This window comes from Chelonia mydas, chromosome 5 (genome assembly GCF_015237465.2).
Source record: "Chelonia mydas isolate rCheMyd1 chromosome 5, rCheMyd1.pri.v2, whole genome shotgun sequence".
In the NCBI taxonomy this organism is placed as follows: domain Eukaryota; kingdom Metazoa; phylum Chordata; order Testudines; family Cheloniidae; genus Chelonia; species Chelonia mydas.
In genome coordinates, this window is record NC_051245.2 from 2,065,971 (window position 1) to 2,093,573 (window position 27,603).

General features: G+C 42.4%; 1 protein-coding gene across 10 annotated transcripts in view; it reads right to left on the reverse strand.

The window, feature by feature from the left end:
- UNC13B (unc-13 homolog B) overlaps nt 1–27,603 on the reverse strand; it is a 397,323-nt gene that overhangs the window by 143,992 nt on the left and 225,728 nt on the right. For 5 of the 10 annotated variants that reach the window (XM_043546787.1, XM_043546789.1, XM_037902440.2 and 2 more), the window contains 4 exons: nt 14,565–14,611; nt 3,849–3,927; nt 2,156–2,230; nt 1,342–1,561 (listed from right to left, as the gene is read on the reverse strand). In XM_043546787.1, the coding sequence (XP_043402722.1) occupies nt 1,342–1,561; nt 2,156–2,230; nt 3,849–3,927; nt 14,565–14,611 (421 nt within the window). Of the gene's footprint in view, nt 1–1,341; nt 1,562–2,155; nt 2,231–3,242; nt 3,249–3,848; nt 3,928–14,564; nt 14,612–22,095; nt 22,119–27,603 lie in introns of all 10 variants that reach the window. The other 5 variants (XM_043546786.1, XM_043546788.1, XM_043546790.1 and 2 more) reach the window with 3 other exon arrangements.

The window sequence follows — 27,603 nt, forward strand, 5'->3', positions numbered from 1 at the left end:
TTTCACAGTTGTAAAGTAAGCAGGGATCAGACAATAGGAGGGTTAGACAATTATTTATCACAGTGGGGACAGATTCAAATAGTTAAAGCTTTATAAGGTTTAAATACAAACTGTCCACTTTACAAAGTAAATATCCCTTATGTAAAACTAATATTAAAGTTTTCAAGAAGCATTTTTCTTATTTAGATTATCTGTAAATTTTGATCATCATTAATAGAAACAGTTTTTCCTTGGTTTGTGTGTGTATGGAGAAAATTGATATCTACCAACATTTATCGATAAAAGTCTAATCTTTCCTAACCTAATTACATGTAGTAATAAAAATAACGATCTGTTCCAAGCACTCCAAATAATTGTTAAGGTTCATTCTCTACTGTATCCCTTAAACCTTTCCTTTGCGTGTATTATATCTAATTTATAATGTAAGCTCCTTGTAGCAGGGCCCTTTTAACAGTTCTGAAAAGCCTCATGCAGTTGTGAGGTGCTGCAGAAATAATAAAATTAACTGACTCATAAGGAATATCCCATCTCGCTAGTGATACGTCTATGTAGATTCTTACATGGCCCTCATTTGCTCTAGGACACCAGCATCTCAAACATATTGTTTGTATGAAGGTAGTGACTAAAGGCTCCAAGTAGGATCTGTGCCCCATTGTGCTGTGTACACACAGACAACGCCTGCCCTGAACACCTGGCACTCTAAAACTAAGGATGAGAATGAAACAGGCACAAAGAGGAGAAGTGACTTGCTCAAAGTCACGCAGCAGGAGTGGCCAAGCTCGGAACATCGAGTCCAGTGCCCTACCCACTAGATCAAGCTGCCTCTCCACATTAATGGATTCATCATAACAAACACTCTCCAACCCTGTAAGGCACATGAATATTACCATTCAAAATTTGCAGATGGGGAACTGAGGCAGAGAGATTAAAGGACTTGCTCAAGGTCAATCGAGAAGTCTGTGGCACAACCAGGAATTGTACCTTCCTTTATAGTATTTCAGACCAGTGCCTTAAAACACAAGTCCATCTCTCCCTCTCCTTGGAAAGAGCATGTGTCTGCAAGAGGGTGGTGGCTGTGCAGTACAGCAGCAGTGTAGAGCACAATTTCGAGATCTCATTTATTTCAGAAAATGTGTAGTCATTTTAATAGAAGCTGAGAGACTTCACTAGTCGTTAGACTACCACGAATCTAAACAAACCGTCAATTACGAGATTCTGTATATGTGCACAGTTTGGAAAAGACTATGGACAACTTGTTTGCAAATGGCTCTTCTCCAGTCCCCTCTTCTCCCCGTTCCCACCCACCCCACTGTCAAAATGTTACAAGGAAAAGCCACTCACTCTGTAAGCAATCAGCATTGAGCAGGTCTTGGCACTTCTCGTGACATTTGACCCCACATTCAGTGCAGCGCATACCCTGCCGTGCAATGCCCCATAGGAGCCCTTCACACTCGTAGCAATATGTAGGAGTCGTAGCTGTCCACACCTCAAAATTGTGAGGGGTTGTGCAGGAGATAGGGTAAATTAAGGCTTGCAGGGTCTTCTTATATACATGAGATTTCTGCAATACAAGAACATAAGCAATGTCTGGGATTAGGATGCTGTTAACATGCATTGTTTAAGCAAGAGAGTCTTATCCTGGGATGATGGGACTGTTTTCTTTAGGGAATGTATCATTTTTCTTGAATGAAAAAGAGAAAAGGCTAAGATTAAGTCATCAACGCCTGTCATGTTATGCCTGATGGAGCCATGACTGAGGTAGCCAAGCATGCTAACCAGAGGACCTTGTAGAAATGATGTGCAGAAAACACCATTTCAAAATCAGTTTTGCAGTTACTTTAAATAAACCATAACCAATGACATTCAGAGAGCAAGAGAAGTCAGGTCTGTGTGTAATAGTACACTACATAAAGTTCTACTCGGCATGTTTTCGTGCAGAAATCAGACCCTTACATGCTATTCTAAGGTTCTATCTGGGACATCGTATTTGACACACATTTTTTTAAAAACCAAGTAATACCTGTTGCTTTACACCTAGACTCCTCGTCCTGCAGTGCTCATCTGATACTCCAAGAAGAATCTGAATATTCACAGAACCAGCCCCCCAATTAATTTGTTTAGGAAAGGCCCCGGGGAACAAATAAACTCTACTTACCAGCTCTTCATCCTTAAGAGAAGTTCTAGTGGCCATTGCTGAGGTAATTCCAGCCTTCCTGGATTGAGCCAATGACTGAGAAGGAAAAGTGTCTGTTATTCATTACAAAAGTGTACACAAATTCACTGGAGGTCACATATTTGTACATGCACAAAAGGGAAGATTCTGCTACCAGCAACGGTACTGAACAGAAAGTCTACACAAGTCAACAGCCCTCTGCTACATATTCCAAATGTAATTTCCTTACCCCAGAGTGAGTCAGGGTGTGTACTTTAAATACATAAAACTTGTTAACAGTTTATGTTTCCTTCTGCCCCAATCCACTTTGTTGTGGAGTGAATTTTATTATTTTCCCCTGTATGAAGTGTAGATGAAAACTGGATTCTCTCCTGCATCCTTGAAACAGACAAGGTTTATACACAGTGTTCTAAACTCATGCTCCAGCTTCTACATTCAAGTTCACTCAGACAAAGGACATCAAATTATCAGCCTTGTCACCTAGAAAGAGCTCCAAACAGGGATGGCTGGATTGGGTCAGAATGAGGAGGATAAACTAGAATCTTGAAGGACTTTATGGGATTGGAAGGGCAGTGTGTTCGAATGTGTCTGTGTGTCACATGCAGTGGCAATCACCGAATATAATGATCATCATTGCTTCTCAGAGTATCTACCTTCACATTACATCTGATGGAGGGACTGCAATCTTACATTTCTTAGGTTATTGTTTTTTCAGCACCTGCCACTGCCATCTAACCAATATCTAAAAGGCTAGATAAGCAGATTAGGTCCTCCAGCAAACTACTCTAGCTATAGGAAGGCAGACAAGGAAATAAGAGATGATGTTGCTGGTTCTAATAAAGCCAGCTAACCCTCTCAGAAGCCATCTTTTACTCTGATTTATGATGCTTGAGAGAAGACTGAAAAGGTTCATTCAGTCAGTGATCTGGTGGGCCAGAGTGAGGCATATGCATGCATTGTGGTATGGCAGCATTCAAAATAAAAAAGCAGAAACATTGGAGGGGAAGTAAAGTAAAAAAAATCTTTACTTCGGGTAAAGACGTGGTGGACAGTTTTTAGCGCCACTTACCATAACCTGTAGAGAGAGTGTGAAAGCATACAAAAGAAGTATAATAGGTTAATTCCATTATTACAAAGTTCCCAGAGATACAAGCAGTTAGTAAAACATACCCTCCTAGCCTCTGCACGTGCCAGATGAACAAACCAAATTCTCTATCTTTACATAGAATACATTTAGATATCAGTGTATGGAGGTTAGAGATTTCACAACTTCTCCCAAGTGTTAATGTATTAGCTGTACCTGATACAATATTCAAACACCATCCATAAAAGTTACACTCATCTGACATGCCATCAGTGTAAGAAAGCAAGCTGACCTCACTGTATGGTTTCTATTGGAACATGTAACAGTGGGCGAACAGGTTTCAGTGATGGGAGGAATTTTTAACCTTCAAGGAGCACAACAAGTCCTGTGTACAGATATGAAGAAACAGTCGGCAGATTTATTTCTCTCGAACGTTCTTAGCGCCTAGTATTTTTCCGAAACACCAGTCTAGACGTTTTCATATTCTACCCATAGGTTGGAGATAAATTAACTGGAGTAATAAACAGTATTGTGCCCCAAGGCACAAAGTGACTACAGCAATTATTATATTCATAGAAAGAAAAATCTTACCAAATCACTGACAAGTGGAATTGGTTTCTTTTTACGTAGGTCAGGCATGCTGTCAATGCCATAGAGACCACCTGCAGGCCTGGAAGTACACGGGGGAAATGTGTTAATAAGGTCACAGAAATGGCACAGTAGGATACTGTCACAAAACATCCTGTAGAAACCAAACATGGCCTCCTGCAAATATTGATCACTCTGCTAATAAAGTAATCAATGTAAATAGAAGGAATCAATCTTGACACTTGAAGGATTAATACATTGAAATGTGACTCAGTAACAAATAGAAAATGCTAAACCCTACAATGAATAACCGTGTCAAGTTTAAATGCTGAGAAGCACTCTGCTTTCTTTTGGTATAGCTGCATCCACAATTTACTGCTGCTGTTTTGAGCTTCATGTCATAAAAGTCCTTCGAGGTTTGGAAACCATGTTGGCCTCCTTCTTATCCCCTCTCTTCGCCGCCCCTCCCAATGAAATCAGTTTTGATCTCTTCAGAAAAAAATCACAAGTTTTGACAGAGTTAATGCCAGAAGTAATCATACACAATTGTGGCAGCAACACTTCAAACTCTAGACAGACACACTCCAGCCTCCTGTCATTTTTTGTGTATCTACCAGTATTCAGAACACTGCTACAGTGTGAGAGAGAGGTAGATAAGGTGGGAAAGTGCCAAAGGGAGAATGACCAGCCTAAAGGTCATAGCCAACTGTCATTCACATCAGTGCAGAACACAAGTCCTGGGACTCAGGCCTTTAGGATTTTGGGGGGAAATTCCGTATTTTGGGGAAAAGGAGAAAACATTTCTCTAGTTTTTTTATTTTTATGATGCCAAGGCTATTTCTAATATTCCAAACCTCGGGGCAAGAAGGGATTTCATCACCAAGGACTATCACTAAGCTGACAGGTAGAGGCATGAAGATTCATAGACAACAGCAATACAAGTGCTACAATATGGTAAAATTATATTCATTTTACAGCATCCAGAAGAGATGCAATGATTTTTTTTAAATCAAAACTTAAAAGATTCTCCTCTCCAAAAATAAATAGTTTTTAGTATTCTCTCTTTTCCATGCAAGTTACCTGACCAATGCAGGATTCTTGTAACAGAAACAATCATCGCCTTTAAATTTCAAACATTTTCCATATAAAGAGAGGGGGATTTTAAAACATTATAGACTCCCACACTGAAGTGCCAGCCATTCATTAGTAAAGTCGGCAGTGGAGTGAATGGCTGCGTTCTTTCCATGAAAACCAGAGTCATTTCTTTGGCAACGCTTATAGCGTGTAATATTAAATGGTACCGTTCGTTTTCCTTGGTGCAGAAAACAATCACAATCATCCTATTAAGTGATATTAGGCAAATGTAAGTTTGAGCTCAAAGTGGCTTGTCACTGAGAGTTAAGTGGCTCACTAAATCCACTGCATGCATTTACACAACACCAAGTAGAAGGCAGTATGCTAACTACAAAAGCGCAGAGCACTAGCTGTGAACAAATGTGCTTTCCTTTAAAATCACTGTGGTTAAACTAAAAACAGAACTTCTAAAGCAAACATCCTGATTTCCTCCATAAAAGAGGGATGGACCGCCATGACAGAGCCTCCATGGGCCCTTTAAAGGATGTGTGCTTCTAAGTCCCTCTTGGGAATGAGCTGAAAACTCCACAGCCACGCTACACAGGAGCCTTTTTCTTTAAAACTTCCCGCCACTGCACAACCACCATTCGGAGGTTACAAGTTTGGCAGATAGGAGTAACTCTGTAGATGTAACAGGCTTAGATTTTTCTAAGGCATTTCACGGAGTACTGCACAGCATTCTTATTTTAAAATGCGCATTATGCAGCATCAATACAGCACACCTTACGTGGATTAAAAACTGGCTACCTGACAGATCTCAAAAAGTGGTTGTCAATGGAGAATGATCATCAAATGGGGATGTTTCTAGGGGAGTCCCACAGGGTATGGTACTAGACCAGTGGTTCCCAAACTGGGGTTTGCAAAATGTTACAGGGGGTTCTTGGGGGGAAATTCCCTAATGGCGGACAGAGCTGTCCCTAGGGACCCCGGGCAGCATGGGGGCAGCAGCCCAGAGCCCCTGGACTTCCAAGAGCTAAGCAGATCAAAGCAAGCATATCTGTCACAATGAGGAGATTTAAACTTCAAGACTCCTTATAAGAAATGGAAAGGGGGGTGGACATTTTTTGCTGTTTTTAAAATTAAATAGGCGGCTAGTATTGTTTTTAAAATTATTATGAAGAACAAGTTTAAGCTTTGTTGTAATATATGTTGTTTGCCTGGACTGCTCAAGACCTGAATGCTTGTGTAGGAGGAACTCTGAGCTGGCTTCTTAATATCTTCATGCTGTTTCACATTTGATACTCCTTGATGAAACCTAAGAGACTTGTCTTATAACACGCTTATTCAAAGTGATACAAGCTAAGAAAGTGAGATCTTGGAAGAGTGTTGCCATTTTCATAATGTAATAAAAATACTGTAATGATAAATAATAATAGTGTGTAATAAGCATGTCATTAAAACAAATTTTATATTTCCAAGATCACTGCTTTTATAATTTATACTCAGGTAAAGGAGAAAATACCTGGAAATATTCATTTTTAGGAGGGGGTTTGCGAGACTTGACATTTTATTGAAAGGGGTTCACAGGCTGTTAAAGGTTGGGAACCACTGTACTGGACCAAATGCTATTAAACATTTTCATCAATGATCTGGAAATAAATACAGAAATCACTACTGGTAACATTTCTGAATGACAACGAGTGGTGGAGTGGTTAGAACTGATTATACTGAGGACAGTCATACAGAGTGATTGGAATTGCTTGATAAACTGGGCCCATTCAAACAAAAGGTGTCTTAACACAGCCAAATGCAAAAAGTTATACAATGAGAAATGTAGGCCACACTTACAGAATGGAGTACTGTATCCTGGAAACCAGTGACATTGAAAGGATCTAGGGGTCGTAGTGAACAAACCACTAAACATGAGCTCCCAGGGCAATGCAATAAGAGCTAACGTGATCCTTGAATGTATAACCAGGGGAATACTGAGTAGGAGGGAGGTTATCTTACCTCTGTGTACTGCATTGGTGAGACCAATACTAGAATACTGTGTACATTTCCAGTGTCCACACTTTGAAAAGGATGTTGAAAAGTTGGAGAAAGCGCAGAAAAGAGCCATAAAAATTGTTAGAGGGCTGGAGAAAATGCCTTACAGTGAGAGACTGAAGGAGCTCTACTTATTTAGCTTATCAAAAAGAAGATAGAGGTGACGATCGCTACCAGTAACTAACTGCTTGGGGAATAGAAATTTGATAACAGAGAGCTTTTCGATCTAGCAGAGAAAGGCATAACAAGATTCAATGACTCGAAGTTGAAGCTAGACAAATTCAGACTGGAAATTAAAAATTTAACCTTAAGTGAGGTTAATTAACCATTAGAACAATTCACCAAGAGTTATGCTGGATTCTCCATCACTGGAAATCTTGAAATCAAGATTACAAGTTTTTCTAAAAAGATCTGCTCTAGTTCAAACAGGAATAAAGGGAAGTTCTCTGGCCTGTGTTATATGAGAGATCAGACTAGATGCTCACAATGGCCCCTCCTGTCTTTATAATCTCTGAATCTAAAAATAGTTAACATTTGTATATAACCTTGCATCTTCCAACCACTTTGGAATCATTAATGGAACTGAACAAATTCTGTTAGGAATGTATACTATAATCAGTTCTAAAGTACAGGATAGCCTTAGAGTTAAGGCACTTAGAATCATAGAAGATTAGGGCTGGAAGAGACCTCAGGAGGTATCTAGTCCAATCCCCTGCTCAAAGCAGGACCAACACCAACTAAATCTTCCCAGCCAGGGCTTTGTCAAGCCGGGCCTTAAAAACTTCTAAGGATGGAGATTCCACCACCTCCCTCAGTAACCCATTCCAGTGCTTCACCAACCTCCTAGTGAAATAGTGTTTCCTAATACCCAACCTAGACCTCCCCCACTGCAACTTGAGACCATTACTCCTTGTTCTGTCATCTGGTACCACTGAGAACAGCCTAGCTCCATCTTCTTTGGAACCCCCTTTCAGGTAACTGAAGGCTGCTATCAAATCACCCCTCACTCCTCTCTTCTGAAGACTAAATAAGCCCAGTTTCCTCAGCCTCTCCTCATAAATCATGTGTCCCAGCTCCCTAATCATTTTCATTGCCCTCCACTAGACTCTCTCCAATTTGTCCACATCCCTTCTGTAGTGGGTGGATAAAAATGGACGCAATACTCCAGGTGTGGCCTCACCAGTGCCGAATAGAGGGGAATAATCACTTCCCTTGATCTGCAGGCAAAGCTCCTACTAATACAGCCCAATATTCCATTGGCCTCCTTGGCAACAAGGGCACCCTGCTGACTCATATCCAGCTTCTCCTCCATGGTAATCCCCAGGTCCTTTTCTGCAGCACTGCTGCTTAGCTAGTCGGTCCCCAGCCTGTAGCAGTGGATGGGATTCTTCCGTCCTAAGTGCAGGACTCTGCGCTTGTCCTTCTTGACCCTCATCACACTGGCTCTGTCACACAACTCCGATATGTTCAGCAAGTTGCTGCGCCTCCTTTTCTGCAGCTGGAAAATGGGGACACCACCACAAATGTCTGGGGGGCACTCAGATACCAGGGCGACTGGGGCCATATAAGCATCTAGATGGACTGGCAGAGGCTGGAAAGGAATGGGCAACTACATGAACCAATAGGGCAAAATTAGTGATATAAATCGAAATAGTTACTGAAGATTCCTGTGCTTTTAGAGTGTATGGTTTGCTGTAATGTCATTTTGATCAGTGGCTCTCAACCTTTTCAGACGACTGTACCCCTTTCAGGAGTCTGATTTGTCTTGCATACCCCCAGGTTTCACCTCACTTAAAAACTACTTGCTTATAAAAATCAGACAAAAATACAAAAGTGGCACAGCACACTATTACTGACAAATGGCTCGCTCTCTCATTTTTACCATATAATTATAAAATAAATTGATAGGAATATAAATATTATACTTACATTTCAGTTTATAGTATATAGAGCAGTATAAACAAGTCATTGTCCATATGAAATTTTAGTTTGTCCTGACTTCGCTAGTGCTTTTTATGTAGCCAATTTAAAACTAGACAAATATCTAGATGAGTTGATGTACCCCCTGGAAGACCTCTGCATACCCCCAGGGGTACACATACCCTGGTTGAGAAGCAGTGGTTTTGATGATTTACAGCTAACCAAATTTCACCTCTCTCACACAATCTTAACTTTGTCAGCTTGTTTGGTTGTTGAACTATGGTGCTTGCTGTCTAGCACCATGTCTCAATCCCAGGCCCATGGGGCAGGCGAGTGGGAGCTGTACCCTCTGCACCAGGCTACAAGGGCTGACAAGGGAGCTGCTGACAATACCCCGTCACCAGAGGCTATGCTTACTGACTCAGCAGGGTCAGATGACTACCAGCAGACTGGTGACTGGACATCACGGGGTGTAAAGCTTCCTCTTCCAGTCCTATCCCTTGTTTGAGCAAATAGTCACTAGGCCACTTACTGCCCAGACTCTGAGACCAAGTCCCTGCCTCCTGCCCCTGCTATCTTGCTTTATTCCCGCTATCACACCTCGTCCCTGTTCCAGTGGCCCACACCTTGTTCCTGGTTCCTGCTTCTTTGCCCGGATCCCAGCTGCTGACTCCAGCTTTGACCCTTGGCATGACCTCTCACTCAGACTCTGGCTTTGATTTTTGGTGTGAGCACGACCCCAACACTACTCAAGGCTCTGACCACTGGATCAGACTATGCATCTTATGGGCCGTGACAGCTTGCTCAGATCAACCTCAGTCTCCTCCAGGACTCATCGTTGAACCCCTAGTGGGAGCACAGACACCACGAGGGCTTCTGCTCCATCGTCACTCCAGGGGCCTGTGAATCGGCAGCAGAAGATCACTGCCCTCTAGGCAGAAAACTAGAAACTGAAGGACCAAGTATGACATCTACAGATGAGAAATCGTTCGCAGCAGCAAGCTACCGTACTCAGAGCGGTTGTGGGTACCCACTCAGCTTTTCGTACAACACTGGCTCGGATGACCAGCCCCAGAGTGCCTGTGTTGGAGAGATATGATGGGACCTGCAGTAAGTTTCACAGGTTCATTACCGAATGCAGACTCCTGTTTATGCTGCATCCCAAAAATATGTCAACAGATCAAGTCAAAGTAGGGGCTAATATAGAGCCTGCTTACCAGTTAGGCTCTGGCATGGGCCTCTTCCTTTTTAGAACAGAATCATTCAGTACTGACCAACTGGGATTCGTTCTTACAAGCGTTTGCCAGTATTTTTCAATGACCCTCACAAAGCCCACACAGCAGAGACTGCCTTACCAAAGTTTCAAAAAAAAAAAAAAAAAAAAAAAAACACAACCAACCTGGGGTCAGCCCCTTCCTATGTTGCCAGTACAGATGTTTGGCTGTAGATGCCACCTGGAACGCCGCCATCCTCCATCCATTTCGGCATGGCCTTTGTGAAGAACTAAAAGACCAGGTGGATCCCCTCCCACACCAGTTTAAGAGGCTTTCACGGGCCTGTGCATCCGGATAGGCACCAGACTGCACGAATGGCTACTGGAATGTAGGAGGAGCCCTCCTACCTCACGCACTTACCTAAGGCTCAGCCCTCAGGACCAAGTGAGCTTGTCCCCGCCTATCATTGGATGAACAAGAGTTCCAAAGATGGGAAAACCTCTTCCTCTATTAGGGAGGAGCAGGGCATACAGTACCCAAGCGTCCTGTCAAAAACCATGCTAACCTGATGACAGTGAAGAGACTAACTTCACACCCAGTCATGAACCCAAGCCTGGGTACCACGAGGGAGAAATCCTGAGATTATGCTAAACTAGGAGTTCCTCCTCCACCTCCACTTCTACAGATTTCCCTGAAATTGCAGATCCTGCAGGTTGAGCAGGACTTTCCCATACAATGACTGATTCGGGAGCAGGGGACAATTTTATGGATTTTTCCACCGTCATGATCCCCAGTCTCCCACTACAACCCAAGGTTACACCGGACGTGGTAGAAACAATAGGTGGGTCTCTGCTGGCATCAGGCCTTGTTACACAGGAGACTGCACTGATGGAAGTGGTGACAGGGGAGCACCACAAAGTCATACGGTTTAACCTTATTACCTCCTCACATTTCACCATGATTTTAGGGGCATGCTGGCTTACCACCACAATCACCATATTCATTACCTTCCAATCCAGCTTCTGTAGGGAGAGTTGCATTCCTGTTCAAGAACTCAAAACCCTAGAAACCAAGACTGAGGGTACCACTCTGGCAACCCAGACATTCCCCCACGTAACAGCAACCATGTCAGACCTAGAAATGCCAAAAACCATACAATGGACCACATCTTCCTGCAAAATACTAAGACTGCCAGGATATTGTCATAAAACAGAAAGCTGACTCACTACTTCCACATTGTGTTTATGATTGCCCCATTGACTTTCAGCCCAGAGCTAACGTGCTATTCAGGCATGTATATTTATGTCAAAACCAGAGCTGGCAGCGTTAAGTGAGTACCTTCAGGAAAACCTAGCTAAGGTTTTATTTACCTCCTCTGCAGGAGCCCTAATACTCTTTCTCGCAAAAAAGACTGCTCCTGAGAGTTTGTGTAGACTACAGGGCACTGAACATAATAACTATATGCAATCAGTACCCCTTACCGGTAAGCCCAGAGGACCTGGACTGAGTCCGGTCAGCTCAGGTGTTCACCAAACTGGACCTCAGAGGAGCAGAATATCCTAGTTCAGTTTGTAATAGCATATTCAGAGGCTATTTAATTTAATTTTATCTCTCTCTCTCTCTCTCTCTCTATACACACACACACACACACATAATTATGGTCCTGCCATAAATGCAGGGGACTGGACTAGATGACCTCGCAAGGTCCCTTCGAGTCCTATGATTCTATTCCAGTAGTCCAGCAAGCCACGACCACCATGTCCACGAAGTTCTCAAACGATTGCACTAGCATGGTTTATACGGAAAACTGGAAAAGTATGCATTTGACCAATCATCCATCAAGATTTTGGGGTTCATCCTGTCAGCAGACAGACTATGGATGGACCCACAGAACGTGTCTGCAATTTGAGGTTGGGCCAAACACTGAATCATCTGAGACATCCAAAGGTTTGTGGGGTTTGCCAACTGGAGGCCCACCAATGCTTTGAACACCTGAAGACAGCTTTCACATCTCCCCAGTTGCTGACTCTGACTTTGACACTTGGCATGACCATGACCCTAACTCTACTCCTGGGTCTGACAGCCCACATTATGGGCCCTGACACTTGCACAGTGCACACGGTTTTGCTAACATGCACATTGCAGATATAAAAGTAGGAGGATCTTACTGCTCAGCAACATATGTAATATTTGTAGGAGTTTTATTACAGCGTGATCTGTTGATGGATGGAATAGCGTCCGTGTATAAGCAGAAATGGAATCTTTGATTTTTTGCATAAACATATTGTTTCGTTATATACTTTACTGCACATGAATAATATTTTGTGCTGAAGCTTTACCTGAATTTTTTAATATTTGGTATCAATACTTATTTTGTATTGGAAGCGTACCCATTGAGAGAATGTGCATGTCTATTTTAATACTACAGAAACAAGGTGGGTGAGACAAAACCTTTTATTGGACCAATTTCTGTTGGTGAGAGAGAAGTTTCGTGTAAGCTCGAACGCATGTCGCACTCATCAACAGACGTTAAGGCAAAATAAAGCTTGAGTGGATTGTGGCACTTCCATAGATTCTGAGGCCAAAAGGGACCACAATGATCATCTAGTCTAACCTAATGCATAACACAAGACATAGAATTCACCAAAATAATTCTTATGCATTTTTAAATATGTTATTAGACCTCTCGTCGTATAAGAACATAAGAACGGCCGCACTGGGTCAGATCAAAGGTCCATCTAGCCCAGCATCCTGTCTTCCAACAGTGGCCAATGCCAGGTGCCCCAGAGGGAATGAAGAGAACAGGGAATCATCAAGTGACCCATCCCCTGTTGCCCATTCCCAGAACCAAAGCATTTGGTTCAGTGTTAGCTGTATTAGGCATTAACACCCTTTCAACCTGAGCCATCTTTTATTGAAGTTCTTTATGTGGCAGAATACAGTATATAAACTGCAGTTTGGATAAACATCACACTTCGGGTATAATGAAGAAATGTTAAATGAATTATTTTGTCTGACGCAAATTTAAATTGTGTAGAATAGTATAAGTCTTGTTTAATACAAAAATCATTTAAAATCAGTAATTATTTCAAAAAGTATAATTTCTACTCTTCAGGCCAGCAAATCATCTTAAGTGTGTGAACTGGTATATTATACAAACTCCTTGTTAAAAAGGGAGTAGAAGGTGTTGTTTATAGTTAGAATAAATCACTATCTTCTGCTACCGCTAATTGCCAGTTCTCCACCAACCTCCTCGGCAGAGTCTTGGGCTCCTTTGGGAAGCAGGAGGTTGCTAGGCAGCACTAGGCTTCTGCAGGTGTGGCAAGAAGCTCTCTATGGCAGAGCCAACATTGCAAAACAATTACTAAAAAGTAAAGAGCTGTAAAATGAAGCCTTATTCGGTTTAACTTAATGTTTGGTTAAGAAAACCTATTTCAATGTTATGAAATCTAATTTACACACAGGGAGAACCAATATTGTGCTGAGATTTCAGGACAAAGCTGCTTCTGCACGTCAGTGCTTACTGTGTACTGTACACATGCAACGACAGTGAATGAAAAAACAAAGCAAAGCCATATGTTTCTATCCAAATATCACACACACAAAACTCAAGCAGCATTAATGTGTCCACGTCTTTGTCCTGAAGAAACTCGAATTCATTATGAAGAAACTACAGTGGTGACATCCAATATGCAAAGTATCACGCCGACTTAACTTGTAATCAAAATCTGCCAGCTCCAGGTGCTGTGGCTAGCATACTACACAGTGAAGAAACTGCAACTCACCTCACGCTGACGAGCTACAGATTAATAGTTGTGGCCATTATTGAGCTAAAGAGATTTTGCAAAGCTTTGCCTAGTCCCTCCAGTTTTATCAGCTTACTCTACTTGCCATCGTTGCTGCACTCATAGGATAGTTTCACAACATTCTTTAGGTCCATTTTATCAGGAGCTAGGACAAGGCATCTGAACACCAGTAGAACTCAACGTTTATTCTGAGATGCTGTTTTTCCTTTCCAATATGGCCAGCTACCTGGTTGACTCAGAACAAGATAGTATACAAAGCCTCCTCTAAGATTTTAGGCACTTGACCACTGCCATTTGGATAGAAAGGACTATGAATACTTATGATCACCATACACGTTTGCATATAGCACTTTATAAACAAGGTGTAGCCATTCCAACATAGTACTTGAGTCCAGGTCTCAACATGAACAGCCGCACAATACACACTATTGTTATGTCACTTCCCTCTCAATTTAAATGGAGGCTGTGAAAACATATCAGCATCCTGCTCTTGGAAGCGGTGTGGTCATCTTTATGACTTAAAGTGCTACAATTTGAAGAGAATCATTAAAAACAATTTGTAGAGTGATGTCGCTTATACTTTTGCTTAAGTGAAATGAGACACAAAATAGCATGAAACAATTAAAATGGAAAATTAAATAGTCCAAAACCCCACTTACCCTTCTTTGAACCAAGGTGGTTTTGATGGATCTCCATCATCTTGACCCTTAAATGATGAAAAAGAAACAAAGTTAGCTTCCAAAAGAAGAGACCCTGAAATAAATCAGCAGGATAAGGTTTGGGGAGAGGTGTAATGGAGCACACTTCATGCAGGTAAATGCACACAAACACTCCATTTCCAGAAACACCTCAAATGACTGCAGCAAGGCGGGACAGGTCATGGGGATACACAAACAGTTGATGGAATCTCATCAAACACCTAAAGAGGGACCAAAAGAGCCTGTTCAGTGCACTCCCCTTTCAAAAGGAGGCTCAGAAGAGCAACTCCAGCCTTCCCCACCCAGCCAAAGAATTCCTTATCGCTCTAGATCACCAGGAGTACATTTATATTTGAATATTATAAATTAAAAACAAGCTGTAAGAAATGCACAAATGAGGGACAGAATGAAGCTACAAACATAAGTGATCTTGATTTACTTAGCAGGGGAATACCTCAACCTACTGTGATTTTATTCATGCACAAATATAAAGGCCTTCCTAATCCACAAAACAAAAACTTCAGTTTGCTGTTAGAACTCCACCTTTAAGTTAATGTGCAAAAGCTTTGTACTCCACAGGGTATACAGGGACATTCACTTTTTAATGAGGTGCCCAGCTGAGAACCGGGACAGCTGCAATCCCTAGGCACAATGGGGTAAACTATGGTCAGGTTTTCAGTATCACATCTGGCTTGTGTCAGTTCAAGCCACACTCTTACAATAGTGTAAGGAACATACATTTGTGGGCAAAATGTCGTTTGACTTTGCTTTTATAAAAATTCCTCAATGGAATGACATAAGAATTGAGAAGGGTTTAAATATTTATTATGTACCTAAAAGGACCAGTAAAATTTGCTGTGCAGAGGGAAATTGTTTACTGTAACTATACCTGGAGAAAAAAAGGTACATTTATTGTCTATTGCTAACCAACTCTTGGGGCTCATGCTAAGGTTGCAATGTGTCCAGTTTTTGACCGGACTACCCAGTCGAAAAGGGACCCTGATGTAGTAGTAACATAAGCCTGAAACATGAGCCCTTGTATCAGAGGCTGGTATGAGGCCTGAGATAAAGTAGTGGCCAAAGCTTTGCTGAGATAAGGCAAAGTCAGGCTGTGAGCAAGAGGAAGGCCCTGCTCACAGATTTTGGCAAGAACAGGGCTGATATTGCGAAAATGCACATTCCTAAGAGGTGCTAGCACAGAGCACACATGCAAACACATTGCAGAAGGGTGGTACCAGAACACCCCAATACCAGCACATTCTCCAAAGATAATAGGAACACGCTGACCCCTCCTAAAGATAAGGTCTGGATGACAGTGTGATGGGTGGTAACTGGCTATGTCAGAGGGTGTCAATTAACTACCTCAGAGGGGTAATATGTAACTTGTTTGTAACTGATGTATAAAATGGAGTCTCAGAGGGAGAGTCAGCCTAGGGGGGAATGGAAAGTCCTGCCATTCACTGAGCTGCGTCCATTGTCACGGGCACACATCTTAGTATCCTTGTAGAGTCTGCCAGCTGCTATTACCATGCTTTGTCGACAATAAACCTGGCTAGGCGCCTTCGTATCTTAATGGATCCTGTGGTCATTGGGCAGTTTGACTGAGGTCTGCTCTGCCAACTATCTGCACAGAGCTGGGACAGCACACAGAGAACACACACATGCAGGCAAACATCTAAACGCTTGGCAGCTCCAGTCAGCACGGCTGACCGGGCTGCTAAAAGTCTGGTCTGCAGCGCAGTGGGGGTAAGGCAAGCTCCCTGCCTGCCCTAGCTCCACTCGGCTCCTGGAAGCAGCCGACACATCCCTCCAGGTCCTAAGTGCAGGAACCATGGCCAATGGGAGCTGCAGAGACGGCACCTGAGGGCACAGGCAGCACATGGGCGCGAGCAGCACGCAGCGCTCCCTGCCCCTTGGGCCTAGGAGCCGGATATACCGGCTGCTTCCAGGAGCCGCCTGATACAAGCACTGCCTGGCCAGAGCTTGCGCCCCAAACTCCCTCCCACACCCCAACCATCTGCCCCAGGTTGGAACCCCCTCCTGCACCCTAACTCCCACCCCAGCCCTGAGCCCCCTTCCTGCACCCTAAATCCCTTCATCCCTGGCCCCACTGCAGAGCCTACATCCCAGCCAGAACCCTCATCCCCTCTCACCCCCCATCTCCCTGCCCTAGCCCAGAACCCCCTAAACCCCTCATTTCTGGCTCCACCCCAGAGCCCACACCCCCAGTGGGAGCCCTCACCCCACCCCCCGCACCCTAACCCCTTGCCCCAGACCCGTGAAAATGTGTGAGGGTGAGGGAAAGTGAGTGACGGAGTGAGGGGGTGGGGCCTCAGAAAAGGGGCAGGGCAGAAGTGGGGCAAGGGTGTCCAGTTTTGTGCGATTAGAAAGTTGGTAACCCTAGCTCATGCCCTTCCAGAACTTCATCTTCAAAGCTGAATAACTACTTTCTAATGGTAAGATTGGGGTATGTGGAAGAGATCATAACATTTAAGAGTGATTATTTTAGGTCAGTATGAATCTTAATTTGCTGACAGTATATAAATCACGTGTACAGAAAAGAAAAACATAAGTGTAAATCATTATCTTTGGAGATTGCAAAGATGGTTAGTATAACAGGCACCCTTTCTCTAAAAGTGGATGTCCTCTCCAGAATCCACATCAATGTAAAGGGACATCTGTCAGCAAGTACATTCCAGTCAAATAATGGATAGAAAACAGAGGACAGCATCAGAAGGGAAGATTCTTCTCTTTCTTTCCTGTGGGCATAACATAGAAATTATGGACAGAATCATATACTCATGAAGAACCCTCCATGGAAGACCTGAAGGTACTGAGAAAACATAGCGAGTTTCCACTCAGTTTGAATCATCAACCTCTCAGGGCGAGAAGTCCAATTTCCTTACTGTTATTTATTATTTCTATAGCTCCACTGGCGTGCATGACACTGTCTAGACAGAAAACAAGACTCCTATCCTGAAAAGCGTACAGTCTAACTTGGATTAAACAGATGAAGAAACGATGGAGGCAAATGTTGCAACAAAGTCAGATAGTTCAAACTAAGTTTGGCACATGCCTTGCTCATTCCATTGATTTAAATATATATAAGTTTTAATGTATCCCAATTTTGATGATACATGATTGTGAAGGCTTGCAGAACAAGCAAGAAGCAGGAGCTTCCAGCCCTACTGAAATCTGAAGATCAGTGGAGTTTCCTCACAGATCTTGGGGCATCTGCAGAGGGAAGGAGCATTCCTCTGAGGGGGCTATACCTCTTCACAACTTCCTGGGTGCCCCCATTGAAGCCACGCCATCAATACCCTCTCACCTAAGCCATACCTCTACAGTCCCACTGAGGTGATCTGACAATGCAGAGTGAGGACACAAGGGGACCATAAAAATCTACAGAACAGTATAAACAGGTATTTCCTTTCAAAGCAGAAAAACAGAGTACAGGAATAATTCCCACACTTTTCCTATAAACTTCAGGAGAAGATGCAATAAAGCATATAGTTAAATCAATAGGATTGTCAAGCCCGCTGAAGATATGAATTCAATGTTCTGGTAGCAGTAATACAGGAGTGAAAAAGCAATTTTTCCACTGGAATCAAGGACCAAATGTGTTAAATGCAAATTAACAGTGGTTTATTGCTGAAAATAACTTCTCAGATACAGAGAGTGGTAGAAAAAGTATTTGACTAGCTCATCAGAGGTGTACTAAATATAATTAGCCAGTTTTCAAGAGATTAAAACACCAGCATAAATAGTGTCCAGAATATTTAATATTTCTAAAATCTGCCCGACAATAAGGGATTGGAAGCTGCATTTCCTGCAGCTAGGATTAGTTGAAGTTAGACGTACCTCAGGAGGTGCTACCACAGCAGAGAGAGAACGTAACATATCACAATATACCCTACAGCACCTAGTGACATTTTGCAGAGAGTTACATTCGCCTGTCGAGGGCAGAGATGTCAGATTGCAGCGCTGTTAGAGTGGAATTACCAGAACTGATGAGCGCTGTCCCTTGAGCCTGGCAGTTTGCTGTCAGAAGGTAGCACCGCACCTTTCCCATGAAAGGGAAAGGATTCAGCAGCCGGCTACGGGCCTGGGCCAGGCTGCTAGTTACAAGACAGTTCGAGTCAATACAAAACACTTAGCCCTGGTCTACACTTGGGGGGGGGGGGGGGGGCGGGGGGGGGTGTCGTCGATCTAAGTTACGCAACTTCAGCTATGTGACCAAAGAGATTGAAGTGTTTTCTGACTGGTTTTTGAATGTTATAATTCTTGACATCTGATTTGTGTCCATTTATTCTTTTACGTAGAGACTGTCCAGTTTGACCAATGTACATGGCAGACGGGCATTGCTGGCACATGATGGCATATATCACATTGGTGGATGTGCAGGTGAACGAGCCTCTGATAGTGTGGCTGATGTGATTAGGCCCTATGATGGTGTCCCCTGAATAGATACGTGGACACAGTTGGCAACGGGCTTTGTTGCAAGGATAGGTTCCTGGGTTAGTGGTTCTGTTGTGTGGTTGCTGGTGAGTATTTGCTTCAGGTTGGGGGGCTGTCTGTAAGGAAGGACTGGCCTGCCTCCCAAGATCTGTGAGAGTGATGGTCGTCCTTCAGGATAGGTTGTAGATCCTCGATGATGCGTTGGAGAGGTTTTAGTTGGGGGCTGAAGGTGACGGCTAGTGGCGTTCTCTTATTTTCTTTGTTGGGCCTGTCCTGTAGTAGGTGACTTCTGGGTACTCCTCTGGCTCTGTCAATCTGTTTCTTCACTTCATCAGGTGGGTATTGTAGTTGTAAGAATGCCTAATCACATCAGCCACACTATCAGAGGCTTGTTCACCTGCACATCTACCAATGTGATATATGCCATCATGTGCCAGCAATGCCCCTCTGCCATGCACATTGGCCAAACTGGACAGTCTCTACGTAAAAGAATAAATGGACACAAATCAGATGTCAAGAATTATAACATTCAAAAACCAGTCGGAGAACACTTCAATCTCTTTGGTCACTCGATTACAGACCTAAAAGTTGCAAGTCTTCAACCAAAAAACTTCAGAAACAGACTCCAAGGAGAGACTGCTGAATTGGAAGTAATTTGCAAACTGGATACAATTAACTTAGGCTTGAATAGAGACTGGGAGTGGATGGGTCATTACACAAAGTAAAACTATTTCCCCATGTTTATTCCCCCCCTCCACCCCCACTGTTCCTCAGACGTTCTTGTCAACTGCTGGCCCACTTTGATTATCACTACAAAAGGCTTTTTCCCCCCCGCTCTCCTGCTGGTAATAGCTCACCTTACCTGATCACTCTTGTTACAGTGTGCATGGTAACACCCATTGTTTCATGTTCTCTATGTATATAAATCTCCCCACTGTATTTTCCACTGAATGCATCTGATGAAGTGAGCTGTAGCTCATGAAAGCTTATGCTCAAATAAATTTGTTAGTCTCTAAGGTGCCACAAGTACTCCTTTTCTTTTTACCAGGTATAGTGCTTACTACCACACAAACCATGGGACCACTTACAGTAGTGAACACTACACCCAGTAGCATTTACTTAAGCTATAACTCACAGTTCTCCTACCAACCAATAACCATGATTTTTAAAACCCATTTAATCTTCTATTCCTCGTAAACATTGCATCAGCCAAGTTATCAGCATAAGTGAAAACCATATTGATATGTAAAACCACCATACATAAATGGTTGAAGAAGCACCACGGTTAAAATTATTTTTTTAAATGTGTCCTTACCTGTGTATAAGTACGTTAAATTATTAACATTGAAAAAAAAATGCCAATGTCTAAATTTGTTTTTGTAAGGATCAGGAGGACCAAGACGCTAAGATAGGAGTGACTGTGTCAGCACCCCTACCGAACCTCCGAGCGTGTGTTTTCAGAGGCATTGGTGAGCTCAGACTGAGCAAAGTGGTCACAGTCATTAAACACTGGACCAAGATTCCAACTAACCTGACCTGATCACTCACGCATTTTTACACATGATGTTCAAAGTTACAGAAAAGCAAAAGGTGACTATTTCATCCACGCCCCCTGTATCTGCAAAGAAGCTTCACCGTAATGTAACAATGGCATTAGCTTAAGCAACTGACTGAAAGGTTGTCATCCCAGGGGCAGCTGGAGGATAACCAAATTCAGGCAATTACAATTCTCTATGTGGCAGACTCAGCAGCCTGGCAGGTATCTGATGCTTTTACATGAAAGGAGGAAGATGACAGAGGATTTACCTCAGAGAAAATGTTACATACGAGACATTTCGCTTTTTATTTGTCATGTGCAGTAATATGAAGCAGTTGATACACACGTGACTAAGCTAAAGCTTAAAGCTCAAACTTCTGAATTCGGGGAACTATGACACCTCAGGAGATTTGTTCCACATACAAGCCAAATGACCATGTGAAGTTCAGACTGCTGCAGGAAGCCGGTTTTGCTCAAGACACAGAAACTAATGAAAAGCAAATAATGCAACGAGTACCTAGCCCACATGGCACTGACTCAAAAAAACCCAAAGTGAGACATGAAGAAAACCAAAATGGCAACTGAAACAGGAATGAAAGGTTTTTAAGACAGGCAGAATTTCCTCTGCACTAGAAGTTAAGAATACAAGCTAAGAAATTGCCTGGCACTCCATGAAAAACTCCATAAATGCACTGGGGGTAGGGAGAGGAGAGAGGGGAACAAACATTTTTCAAAGATTTATCACACAGTTAAACCCAGTACCGTCTGTGTACTTGAATGGCAGCAAGCAGTGATGCAAATCTCAGCATAGGTCCTGTGACTGGAGAGCAAACTGTTTCAGATTAGCAAATACATCTAAGTACAGATGGCACAGTTGTATCCTTTACACTGTATATTGGAACACAAGACACGGTAATTCCAAGGAAAATATACAGTACAGTAGCTAAGGAATCGGTATAGGAATCTACAGCAAACCTGTATTCCAGTTCATGTAACATTGCTTGACCCCAGTATTATTACAACCCATAAATGGTAGTTTCAGCTTTTAAATGCAATAATTATACAGAAAACATTGAGAGATTAATGAAGTGATGCTAGTGATGAAGAGTGTGGACTGGAACCATTCACTTTATCAAGAGGTGCAGGAAGTAAATGGGGTACTAGAAAACACTAGATAAAACACTTACATTGAACCCACTTACCCTTTGCTAATGTTGCACCTGTGTATATGCACACAGATCACAGAGTATCATTCAGGAATCTCTCAATCTATAAAGTATGAATATTTTTTCCTTAGGAGGCAACCCGCACTGAACAGACTCTTCTTTGCTCATACACGTTATTAGCGATTCCTCTGAAAACCAAAACATGCTAAACTCCGGAAGAATCTGAAAGCCTCAGCTGAAGCAACTGGTTACAATTAGACAGGGCATGCACACACATTGGAGCTTCAGAAAAGGAGGAGACACACTGGTTAGAATATACAGTATGTATAACCTGAAGTTCTCCTCTACTTCCTTCTGCAAAAAAAAAAAGGGGGGAAGGAGAAGAACAGAGTTAGAGTAGATTTCTACCATGGACTTTGCGACAGAACTTTGAAAAGTGGAATAAACCTTTGCTGAGAGTCCAAGAGCTGTTAGTGTGGTGGGAAGCTTTTCACATGCTTGTCTGGAACATTTACATACTAAGGTCTATTTAGCTAAAACGTGGATAAGTTTTAGTTAGAGCTTTAACATCGGGGTTCATGTTCTTATGCATATTAAATTGTTTTTAAACAAACAAAAAGGCTTCAGTTCCCTTTTCATTAAAAAAAAGACAAACTTTTTCATAATCCGATTTTCTTCTCAGAATTTTGTATCACACACTTTACATGCTTGCCTGCCGGATAAGGCCAAAGAGGCAAGACCCTCTTAAACAGTCCCAGGGCGATTAGTCTGGACTTGACATATTCCTAGGATAAGTCTATCTTCTGTTATTAATTGTATTTAGATCAAATGCCTAAGCAACAGAAGGCTGAAGAAAATCAAGAGGGGTAAAATGGTCCCATTTATTAAAACCGCAGTGAACATTTTTCAAACTTGCATTTTTCAACTACTTTTTCCCCCTGACGTAAGGTTATTGAATTTTGCCTGCAAGTGCACCAGTACAGCTTCCCCAAGTAGTATTGACCTTGCTGGAGAGGCCCTTTTATCTTTTCCATAAAGGCCATTTTCAGTTAGGTGGCACCATCAGCTATTAGCATATTGCCAAAGGTTGGCTCTCGTGAATGAGCCACTGCAGAGGTCATTACGCTATGAAACGTATGCAAATACACTTGTGTGTGTGGACATGGGGGAGTGAGAGAGCGCATCCATCAGTCTGCTGTGTTATTTACCAACGTTCCTTCATATCCCTACCTTTCTTTCTACTCTTTCCCCCAATCTTCTCCTAGCTGCACTTCTCCATCCCTCTTTCATCCTCTCCATCTCACCTGAAAACAACACTAACTCATATGGCCAGTGCCTCCTACCTCATACAGCTAAACAGCAACAGAGCTCCCATCCCTACCTACACAACCACCACGAGACTTGCAACAACGATTCAGAGTTCTGCAGGGTAAGCACCATCTCATTGCTCAATACATTCTGGGGTGCTTTCAAGCCCGGGAAGCATTACAAACTCGTAATCTCTGAGAACCCGTACACCTGCTGTGCTTACAGAGCGTGCAACCACAAGGAGTGGCAGTGCAATGAAGCAGTGGAAGCCAGTAAAGATCCCTTCCAGCAAAGATGGGATGGAAGCTTTAGGATGTTTGGGTACAGTGTTCCTCTCCCCATGCCACAGCAGGCTAGAGCTCTATCCTGGAGGACAAATATCTCTCTTTCAAAATGGGGTCCAGAATAGCAGGCAGTTACCACTTTCTCAGTCTTTTCAAAGATGCTGCCATTTTCCTGCATAACTTGTATTACTTTACTACCAGACAGCGAGCAGGAATTTCACACGTACACAGATAACTTGCACCATTTATCACAGAAAGAAGGTGCATTTCTTATTTCTCTCCCTTCACTTCCCAGCTTCTTCATCCTAATGATAGAACACATTCTATGTCAGAGGGTTTAGGTGGAGCCTAAGGATGGTTAATGGGGTCTGCAACAGCCTAGTGCGGGCCTTTTCAAGGCAGGCTACAAGATTCATCTGCTTTCCCTGGCTTTTCTAGGACCAGTTTCAGAGTAACAGCCGTGTTAATAAATTGGTTAGTTTCTAAGGTGCCACAAGTACTCCTTTTCTTTTTTCTAGGACCGTGGCTAGGCACTTTATAAATGGGGAAAAATAAATACTGAAATCAGGAAACATGCTTCCTCCTTTCCTAATTTTTCTGTTAATCAGAAAATGGCAACAACTGTGTAATGAGATATTCTTGGTCACAGAAAAGCTGAAGCTTCAAGAGGAATTTCTTAGAGAGTATACTCCTTTAGGTGTCTGTGTATTTATATATTTGATTTAAAAGACCAAAGTCTTCCTTTCTTCCTACCCTTTCTTTTTGTCTGTCAGCAGAAAATGGCAGTCTCCATGGTATAAATTTTACTTTGTGACTTTTTCTAAACAAAGACCATTTCTGTTTTTAATAAGATTTTTATTTTATGAAAAAAAATCTGAGGGTTCCCTACAGCGAAACTAGGCTCCCAAAAAGAAAATAAAGCAGTACTGTACTTTAAAAGACCATTCCAACATTAGTGAAGTTTTGTAGGAGTCACGCAAACTTTTAGCTGTTATTTGCACTTCTAGTTCACAGTGATTTGTAGGTATACAAAGAGCCATTTCACAAACCTTACAGTGTAATAGTTCTGTGTCTGTATGAAGGAATCAAATGACTTTAGAGAAAACAAGCACTAAGTCAAGTCCTCATAGCAACTAGGGGCAATCAGTTGAATAGCTAAAACAATTTGTAAAATTGCTCTATATAGGGTGTAAATTACATATGTGTGATCACTAAGAGTATTAAAACAGACAAGCTACTTTTAACTCAATCACTGAAAGTAAAATCATTTTATGCAAATGACAAGCAAGAATGCAGCTAAAGCTTATGCTTTTAGCAGAGTTTCTGGATCAGGATATGTATGGCTACAAAATCAAAATATTGCAACAGAAAAATTTAATGCACAGACTTCTATACAGTTTTCAATTCAAATAAAATGCTAATTTAGTTTTAGGCTATGTTTGAGCAACTACCCTTGATGGACTAGCTAAAAAAAAATCTGTGTGTGTAAGATCATTAGAGTCTTCACAAGCATAATATTCAATGGTGTTTTTATCTTAATGTTGACTTTATGGAAACCAAGCTGGACACCAGTATGAGCATATGAATTTATCCAGCTCCTTGAATCTGCATCACAAAACACTGACACAGTATCTCTGAGATCTTCACAGGCAATGCACTGTAATACACTGCAACAGTACAATATTATTACCCCAGTTTTCAGGAATGATCCTGGTTGCCATAAGCTGGTGGCACAAAGTATATTGTATTGCTAAAATGTCACGAAAGTTTAAAGACATTGGGCCATTCCGAAATATCACACCTGATCCGCTAGTAATCTGAGAAAACTGGGATAACCAATTCTAACAGCTGGACTAATTTGTTGCTTTTACTGGGCCACAAAGAGGATAACTATATATTTTATACACACAGAACTATTAAAAGATTTTTATTACAGGTTGCAAAATCAAGCACTCAAAAGTTAGTAAATTCTAGAATTCAGCTCTTTAGTGCACATGCATTATGATACAGCCTCTAATTACATGATTTCAAATTATTTTTTCTACAGGAACAGTGCCTCGTTGAGTACACAGAATGGACCAGATTCTGGACATGAATACAAGGTGTGCAGTGAAGGGAGGCTGTTGTCTGTAGGACCCCTGCCTCATTTGCCATAGAAGTGGAATGTGTGTAATGAATAAGACAGGGGATGGAAGGAAGGGAAAGGATGGTTTCCCAGTTAAGATAACTAAAGGCTGCCTTGGAATACTGGATGCTATCCCTGTCTCTGTCACGGAGTTCCTTGTAGACTTGGGCAAATGACCCTTTTTCTTTTTGGTTTGGTGGACAAACAGAATTTTTTTTTTTATTTAAATTAGTTTGGGGCCTACCCAAAATAAAATGTTTTTTTTTCCTTCAGTGAACCAAAAAAAGTTGTTAAAAAATTGTAGGGATGTCAATTAATCACAGTTAACTCACGTGATTAACTCAAAAAAATTAACCGCAATTAAGAAAATTAATCACAATTAATCACAGTTTCAATTGCACTGTTAAACAACAGAATACCAATTGAAATATATTAAATATTTTGGATGTTTTTCTACATTTTCCAAATATAGTGATTTCAATGACAACACAGAATACAAAGTGAACAGTGCTCACTTAATGTCATTATTTTTTATTACAAATATTTGCACTATAGAAATGATAAAGAAATAGTATTTTTCAATTCACCTCATACAAGTACGGTACCATCTCTCTAGTGTGGAAGTGCAACTTAGATTTTTTTTTTTTTTTTTTGTTACATAACTGCACTCAAAAACAAAACAATGTAAAACTTTGAGTCTACAAGTCCACTCAGTCCCATTGCTTGTTCAGCCAATCACTGTTCTGTGACTTTCCAGGACCTCCGTGACTTCTGCAGTGGCGACCCAAGGGCCGCCTGAGCAGCTCGGGCAGCCCTTGGGCCAACTGCAATGGCCACTGCTGGGGCAGTTTCGGCCCCCCCCCCAGCAGCAGTAGCAGCAGTTTGGGTGTGGGAGGGGGCTCAGGGCTGGGGGTTGAGGTGAAGGATGGGGTAAGGGCTCTAGGCGGCGCTTACCTTGGGGGACTCCTCAAAAGTGTCAACATGTCCCTCCCTCAGCTCCTAGCGCCGCGTGCTGCCTCTGCCCACAGACACTGCCCCTGCAGCTCCCATTGGCCACAGTTCCTGGCCAGTGGGAGCTGCGGAGCCGGTGCTTGGGCCTGGAAAGCACATGAAGCTAGGAGCTGAGGGAGGGACATGTCACCGCTTCCGGAGAGCTGCAAGGAGCTGGGTAAGGAATCTGCCAGCCCCACCAACCCCCCTCCCCCCAGCACAAGTAGGGGGTCCCGAGCCATGTGCTGCCACCCGCCCCCCCAGACCATCCATCCCCCTCCCCACCCCAAGATTTATAGTCCGAGTATATAGTACACGTCATGGACTGGTCATGGGCCATGAATTTTTGTTTACTACCCGTGACCTACCCATGACTTTTACTAAAAATACCTGTGACTAAAACTTAGCCTTAATTATGTGCATCTCATTCTCTGGATGCCTGACTTGAGACCTGGGGTCTGACTTGCTGAACTGCTGAGCACTCTCAGCTGCAACTGAAGTCAATGGGAGCTGTGCTTTGAACATATAAAGGGTGATATAATGTACTCTGAAAAATAGGGTCCTATGTATCTCAAATTGGGCAACCAAAATTAGGATATACTTTTGACTTGAATCTCTGTCTCTCAGTTACCCATCTTTAAATTGGGTCTGATACCCCCTCCTCTCACATGGATGTTGTGAAGATAGATTAATGTTTGTGAAACCCTCAAACATGATAGTGATGCATGCTGTAGAACAGCCATGAGAAAATTAATAATTCTGTTTTTAGAGCAGGGCTTAAATAATGTGCAGCAAATGAGGTCTGGGGCCACACGTTGAACAATGAGAAGAAAGGGCAAGGGCAAGTCATGCCTGACTAATCTAATTACCTTCTATGATGAGATAACTGGATCTGTGGATGAAGGGAAAGCGGTGGACGTGTTGTTCCCTGACTTTAGCAAAGCTTTTGACACGGTCTCCCACAGTATTCTTGCCAGCAAGTTAAAAAAGTATGGGCTGGATGAATGGACTATAAGGTGGATAGAAAGTTGGCTAGATTGTCAGGCTCAACGGGTAGTGATCAATGGCTCCATGTCTAGTTGGCAGCCGGTATCAAGTGGAGTGCCCCAAGGGTCGGTCCTGGGGCCGGTTT